Source organism: Mandrillus leucophaeus, unplaced genomic scaffold (genome assembly GCF_000951045.1).
Source record: "Mandrillus leucophaeus isolate KB7577 unplaced genomic scaffold, Mleu.le_1.0 Scaffold265, whole genome shotgun sequence".
Taxonomy (NCBI): Eukaryota; Metazoa; Chordata; class Mammalia; order Primates; family Cercopithecidae; genus Mandrillus; species Mandrillus leucophaeus.
In genome coordinates, this window is record NW_012102754.1 from 303985 (window position 1) to 311342 (window position 7358).

Consider the following 7358-nt stretch of genomic DNA (forward strand, 5'->3'; position numbering starts at 1 on the left):
CTGAGGCTGACAGAAGCCCAAAGCCACACAGTTGTCCTTGGTGGAAGAGACAAGCTTTCGTACTTGTTGTCTGTGATGCTGTACACTTCGGCAGAACTGGTCAGCCCTGTGTCGGTGACCCCAGCTGCCACAATAATGCGGCCATCATGGACAGTGGCCCCAAAGAGTGAGCGGGCAGTCTGCATGGGTGCCAGCTCCTTCCACTCGAACTTCTTGGGGTCATAGACGCACATCTTGTTCAGGCACTTCCTGTGGGGTGGAGGGTGGGAACGGTGGAGAGAAGCAGGAGCCCAGCCATGCCTCCCTACAATCGCCTGCCAGGGCAGCCAGGACAAACCGCTGACAGCCTCTGGGAGATTCTACCTATGCTCCACAGATTCGCTCCAGGCCCAATCTCACCTGTCACTGCCTTTGCCGCCAATAACGTAGACAAGGTCCATGTGAGAGAGCACTGTGTGGCCATACACCGCGTAAGGCAGCGGGTCCGATTCACCCCATTTGAATGACCTGGAGGAGATGGGAGTGGGGGTGGGGGTTGGGGTGGGCACCCACCCAGGCTCGGCTCAGTCCCTATCTCTGCACCCATGCACCCATCCGCCTAACACATATTCGAGATGCATCAGATCCATTGCTGGAACTTCCCAGGCCTCTCAGTTCTTTGCTCCCACCCTGCCCTCCAACCTCCCTGCCCTTACCCAAGCCCACCTCCACTCTGAGCCCAAGGCTCTAGCTCCAAATCCCACCCCAGGCCCTAGACCAGCTTCGGCCTCCATGCCCCACCCACCCCCAGGGTGCTCAGCCCCACCCCAGCCACGCTCACAGCCTGTCGTAGCACATGACCGAGTCCAGGCAGCGCTCGCCGTCCTTGATCTCTCTGCCACCGACCACGTAGATGGAGTTGAGAGCCTCTCCCAGGCCAAAGAGGCAGCGGGGTGAGGGCAGTGGTGGCATCCCCAGCCACTCTGAGTCCAGGTGGTCAAACTGCAGGCCAGGTGTCCAGTTAGCAACTGCCCCCTACTCCCCCAGCCCCAGCCCAGCCCCACTCAGTCCCGCTGCCCCAGATCGCAGAGGAGGTCGGGAACCCAGGTAGGGCCAATGCAGCCCGGAGGCGCCCTGAGAGACAGTGCCCCTCCTGCCATCAGGCTGAGAGCAGATGAGTGTCCCCCCCGCCCAGGCAGGCTCCTGGCAACCACCGTTATAGCAGGCGGTAGGGCACCACAGCACAGAAATGATGGGGAGCTCTGCAAGGAGGTCCAGCTATGGCCTTGCTTTCCCAGGCTGAACGGCTCCCAACTGAGGCCTGCCTGCCCCCTGCTCTCCACCCCATCCCACTGTTTAGGAAACTTCCAAATACAGTCCTGCCTTTCGCCCTGTAAAAGCTACAGTCCATGGCCTTGTTCACCTCCACAGCCTTGTAATAAAGATATGAATACTAGGGGCTCATCTTTTTGGAAAGTTTTCTGAGGGCTGAGCACTGTGCTGATGAGCACTTTATAAGCATCATTTAACTTTCCAACGACCTTATTATGCAGGAAGAATAGTATCCCCACTTACAAACAGAGGCCTAGAGAGAATAAACAATGTGTCCACACTGCTGAGCTAGTAGCTGGTGAAGCTGCCCTCATCCCCAGTGCAACTGTAAGGCCTGTGAGCTTAACCCTGGCACCAAGTGTCTGTCACCTCTCTCGCTGGTCAGGCCTCCCTGAGCATGCTGCTCACCAGGCTAAGCCCCAGTTCTATCCCTTGCTTATCGTTCCTTGGCTGGAAACATTACCATCTTCCCCTTCACGTCTCCAAATCCCACCCCACTGGCAAGGCTCAAACTTATATGACCAGTCTCCAGGAAACTGTCTCTGCCCTTTGAGATCTCACAGTCACACCCCAACTTAGACCTGGCACTCCACTCTGCTGATCCCTTCTGGGCCTCAGTTTCCTCATCTGTACAATGGGAGGACCAGACAGGATTGTTCCTTTGTCTGGGACACTGCTGCGAGCTCCAGGCCTGGCCTTCACGAAGAGGCCCTGCCCAGGATCCTTACACAGACCTTGCTCCTCCTCACTGTGCCCCACCCCAACCTCTGTGCAGGGCCAGGGCCTCCAACATATGCCAACTTGGGGCTACCTCACCCCTGAAATTGAGATACCAGAGTTATGCTGCTTTTTGGCAGTTGCCTATTGACTGTCTTCAACCTTCAAGCAGGTGGCTATCAGTCAACCGCCCCAGTCTACATCTCACCCTAGACCCAGTGGCATTTCCTTGTGTAGACATAAGCCCCTCCTGGGCCCCAAGACTGCCCCCAGTGCCCAGAGCCCAGCATTAGCTGGCAGCTCCCAAGGCTGGTCAGGCACCTGCAGGAAGTATGCGCTCATGGGGTCCTCTTTGTTGTCTTCGTTGTAGAAGAGGCCTCCAGCCACAAAGACCTGGTTCTCCTTGGTAACCAGGCTGACGTGGTTCTTGGGGACCTGGTTGGAGAGGGAGGCACAGTAGCACTCGTTGGCTGCTGGATCGTAGGCCACAGCGCCCTCCTCACTGATCATGAAGATGAGGTCCTGTAGGAACATGCCGAAGCGCAGGGTGTCATTGAGGATCCCAGGAAGAATACGTTCGGCCTCCTCATCCTCCTCTGCTTTGGCTTCGCCTGTGCCCTTATCAGCCTCCTTGACCCCGGCTGCGTCTTTCCCCTTCTTTTTCTTCCGCAGCGTGGTGATGCGGCCCTCGTGTGCATCTTTCACCATCTGCACCTTGCGCAGCAACTCGGGCTGGGCACGCACGAGAGGGTGGCGCTCCACGCGGCTCTCTAGAAAGGCGCGCGGCAGCAAGCGGCAGCGCACGCTCTCGAAGACGGTGGGCAGCGCGCGCTGGCGCTCAGCCTGCGCCTCGGCGTCGCCGCTGCCAGCCCACCGCATCACGGCCTCGAACACCGCCTCCTCCTTCTCCACGTTAAGGCCGTCACTAGAGATGATGGCGATGAGCTCATCGGCCGAGAGTCCGAGGAAGTCAGCGTCGCGCGCCACCAGCGAGAAGTGAGCGCAGATGAAGTCGCGGGCAGCCACGGCGAGACGCGCGCAGTCGAGCAGGAGGCCAAGACGGAAGACGGCCAGGCAGTTGGAGAGGCACAGGCGCTTCTGCAGGAAGGACACGCAGATGGTGAAGATGGAAGGGATCTGGAAGCGGTGCGCCGCGGCGAACAAATCCTGCACGCTCGCCTCGTCCAGCGCGATCTCTGACGTGTACAGGTAGTGCAGCACCTGGGCCACCACGTCTGGGGACACCTCCTCCAGGTGCAGCTCGCCCGCGCGCTCCGGCTCGGCTAGGAAGCGCGCCCGGAAGTAGGGGCTGCAGGCGGCCAGCACCAGGCGATGGCACGGGAACTCGCGCTCGCCCGCCCGCACCACACAGTCGAGGAACTTGCCATGGTCCAGCATGTCCTTGAGACCGTCTTGCAGGAGCGTCTGCTGGTACAGCCGCTGCTCCTCCGCCTGCTCCAAGCCCAGTGCCATGATGGGTGGCCTAGGGTGTGGTGGCGGTGCCAAGGGGGCTCCTCTCTGTACCCCTGCTTTCCTGCTGCGACTTGCTTAGACTGCGCAGCTGTCTTCTAGGGGCTATATATAGAGGTGGTCGGGTCCCTGTAAGGCGAGCCGCCTGGCCTCCTGCACATGACGCACAGGGGACAGCTGGGCAGAGGCCCCCTCCCGGAGAAGCCTTGACTCAGCCCCGGGGGCTTATGGGACGGAGGTGGGGTGTCTGGGCCCTTCTGAAAGATGAGGGCCTGGCTGCCTCATTTCTAAATGGAGCACGGAGAGGCCTTGACTCTGGATTTTTTGGTCCGAAGATGCCCCTAGAAGAGTTGATGGCCTAACATCTGACCCTCAGTCCAGAGACAGGGAAGCATTGGAGCCCCTCTTCCAGGGTCTCCCTTCCTTCATGCTTTCTGGGAACATCTGTCCTGGTGCCTCCATCTTCCTCCTTGGAATATGTCTCATTCCAGCCATCCCCGGATACAGGGTCCTTGGGTTTTCTGGTCAGAACTTGGACATGGTGTTCACTTTTTGGCAGCCCTGTTGCCCTGCCTTTATTTTAAGAGACAAGGTCTCACTATATTGCCCAGGCTGGTCTTGAACTCCTGGGCTCAAGCCATCCTTCTGCCTCAGCCTCCCTAGTAGCTGAGATTACATACATAAGACACCCCCCACCCCCCTGTTGCCTCACCTTTAAAATGGGAAGAGCTTTTCCTCTTTCTGCCCCTCCTCCTTACAAGAAAGCAAGAAAGTACCTTAGGTAAACAAGGCTGCCACTTTCCTATGAGGCCTGGGACAGGACATGTCGCTCTGTTAAGCCTCAGTTTCCCTTCCTACACAATGAGGAGGTGGCAAAGTTAGATGCTAAGGGCCTCAGTTCAGCTCTGCTGGAGGTTCAGAAGCACCAAGGTACTGTGTCCTGGAAGTACACTATTAGAGGGTTTTAACACTTCTAAGGTGTCAGATGTGCTAGAAAATTAATTTCTTAGGATTCTACTATTCTAGGTTTTTAAACCCCCAGGGTTTTAACATTGTAGGGGAGTGACATTCTGAATTCTAGTGTTCAAAAAGTAACACTACAGGTTTAATATTTCAGGACTTTAGCTGTCTATACTCACTATTCTTGGTGCATATTAGGCCAGACCTGAGCCTGCCTGGCCACGGGGCCCCTGCACCTTGTCTATGGTCTGAGGGACCAGGGTTGAAGCCCAGGACAGTCAGTCTTGATGCCTACCTTATTCAGGACTCCTGACCCACCTCCCCACACCCTCCCCACCCCGCCCCACTGCCAGACACACGCGCTCGCACATACACATCAGCCTCAGTCACCAAGATTAACTTGTTCCCAAAGTGCCAGAGGCTGCAGCTGTGTGTTAAATTTAGCCCCCAGGACACTGGGATGAACTGTTATGAGGCACACCCCCATCATTCCTCTGAGTCACTTGTTTATAACGTCAGGCGGGGGAGTGGGGGAGGAGGGTGGGTATAGGAGAGATGACAGCAGGCTGGGCTAGGACTGAGTCACCTCCCTTTTGTGATCTCAGCAATATCACTCTCCGTCCTTTTTTTTTAGACGGAATTTTGCTCTTGTTGCCCAGGCTGGAGTGCAATGGCGCGATCTCAGCCCACTGCAACCTCCGCCTCCAGGGTTCAAGCAATTCTCCTGCCTGAGTCTTCCTGGTAGCTGGTATTAGAGGTGCCCACCACCACTCCCGGCTAATTTTTTATTTTTATTTCTAGTTTTTTGCATTTTTTGTATAGACGGGGTTTCACCATGTTGTCCAGGCTAGTCTCAAAATTCCGACCTCAGGTGATCCTCCCACCTCGGCCTTCCAAAGTGCTGGGATTACAGGCGTGAGCCACTGCACCCAGCCTCTGTCCCTCTTAAACGGTGCATCTGACTGTCACTTGCTCACCCCACCAGCAGGTCCCAGAGGGACACAGCACCTGGGCAAGCTCTGGAGGTGGTCCAGTCCCTCTTGATGAAAAGGCAAAAGCTCACTCAGGGAGGGCAGGTGGTGAGATTCCAGCCCAGCCCTGGACTGCAGGGCATTGCTAGCAAGCACAGCCAGTGAGGAGACCAGGCTTGAGAGGCTAGGCACCTTGGCCAAGTCACACAGCGGACATGGGCTGCACCAGGATTTGAAGCTGATCTGCCCTCCTCCAAAGACTGTGGGAACCCTTTCCTACCTTGCTGCCTCCCAAGAATTAACAAAAATGTTCATCAATTGTAGTCTCATTTTCAAAGATCAGGACAGAAGACACTGACTGAACAATTAACTTAGATTTATCAAATGACTTAATGAAATATTTTTAGACTATGATGGATTCCATAGTGCTCACTCCCTACCAGGCATTCCAGTAGAACATGTGTATGTGGCTCATTCATTCAAGAACCAACCGTACACTGCTTTAAATGCTGAAGAGTCAGCAGTGAGCAAATCAGGCAGGAATTCGTGTCTTCATGGAGCTTACATTCGTCAGGGGGTCGGGGCAAGGTTGGTAGGGGAGACAGAAATAAATAAACAGTTATACGGGGCATCAGATGATAGTCGTGGCTGTGGAGACAAGTGAAACGGAAGGCGCATGGGAAGTGGCAGGAGGAGGTGATAACGATTTTAAATGGAGTAGTCAGGATGGACTCACCAAGAGGATCACATGTGAGAGGGGTCAAACTGTGGAGGATTCCTGGTAGGGGAACAGCTGGAGCAAAGGTCCTGAGGCAAGACAGTGCCTGGCACGTTCCCAGAACAGCATAGAGGCCAATAGGGCTGCAGCAGTGAACAAGGAGGTGAGTAGGAGGAGGTAAGGGGAGAGGTTAGGGTAGGGGATCGTGCTGACCCCCATGGGCCAGCATCAGGACTTGAGTTTTCCTCTGAGTTGAAATGGGGAAACACTGTTTTATTTTTTATTTTTATTTTTTGAGGCAGGGTCTCACTCTGTTGCCCAGCCTGGAGTGCAGTGGTGTGATCACAACTCACTGCAGCCTCAATCTCCTGGGCTCAAATGATCCTTCTACCTCAGTCTCCTGAGTGGCTGGGACTACAGGCACCCACCACCACATCCAGCTAATTATTAAAATTTTTGTGGAGATGAGAATCTCACTATTTTGCCCAGGCTGGTCTCAAACTCTGGACCTCAAGTGATCCTCCCACCTTGGCCTCCCAAAGTGTTGGGATTACAAGTGTGAACCACCATGCCCAGCCTCACTGTTTATTTTTAAATTATTACTGTGGAAAATACAAATACATACAAAAGTAGAGAGGATAATATTCTGACCTCTCATGTACCCATCTCCCCACTTTGATAACTGTCAAGTCTTCAAGTCACGGCCAACCCTGTTTCATCTCTATCTCCACCCACTCTAATCATCCCAGGAGGTCCCCAGAGGTTGCATGTGGGTGTAGAAAAAGAGAGGAGAAAGGGTGACTCCAAGACTTTTAGTGGAATCCAAGGGAAGATGTCATCTCATTTCATCCTTTTAATTTTTACTCGTTTAATCTTCACACCAAAATTATAAGGTAGGTATTATTTTTCCCATTTTACAGAAATTGAAATTTAGATGGCCAGCAAATAGGAAGCAGTCTAATATTTTAAAAACAACTTTAATGAGGCATAAGTGGCATGTGATAAACCTCACTTTTTTAAGGTGTACAATTTGATAAGTTTTGACATGTGTGTATACATCCATGAAACCACCACTGCCACAATCAAGACAGGGAATACATCTGTCACCCACGAACTTTTCTTCATCCCCTTTTAAAATCTCTCCTCCATCTCTTCCCACACACCCCAACCCAATCACTGATCTGCTTTCTGTCACTATAATTCATTTGAAT

The 7358-nt window shown here is 54.0% G+C and overlaps 1 protein-coding gene across 1 annotated transcript in view; it reads right to left on the reverse strand.

The window, feature by feature from the left end:
* The window catches only part of KLHL40 (kelch-like family member 40), an 8737-nt gene extending 5136 nt beyond the window's left edge, over nucleotides 1–3601 (reverse strand). The window contains exons 1-4 of the mRNA XM_011984268.1: nucleotides 2350–3601; nucleotides 821–981; nucleotides 400–507; nucleotides 64–249 (exon numbers count right to left, since the gene is read on the reverse strand). Of these exons, the coding sequence (XP_011839658.1) occupies nucleotides 64–249; nucleotides 400–507; nucleotides 821–981; nucleotides 2350–3501 (1607 nt within the window). The 5' untranslated portion in view covers nucleotides 3502–3601. The remainder of the gene's footprint in view (nucleotides 1–63; nucleotides 250–399; nucleotides 508–820; nucleotides 982–2349) is intronic.
* Between the last annotated feature and the right edge of the window lie 3757 nt (nucleotides 3602–7358).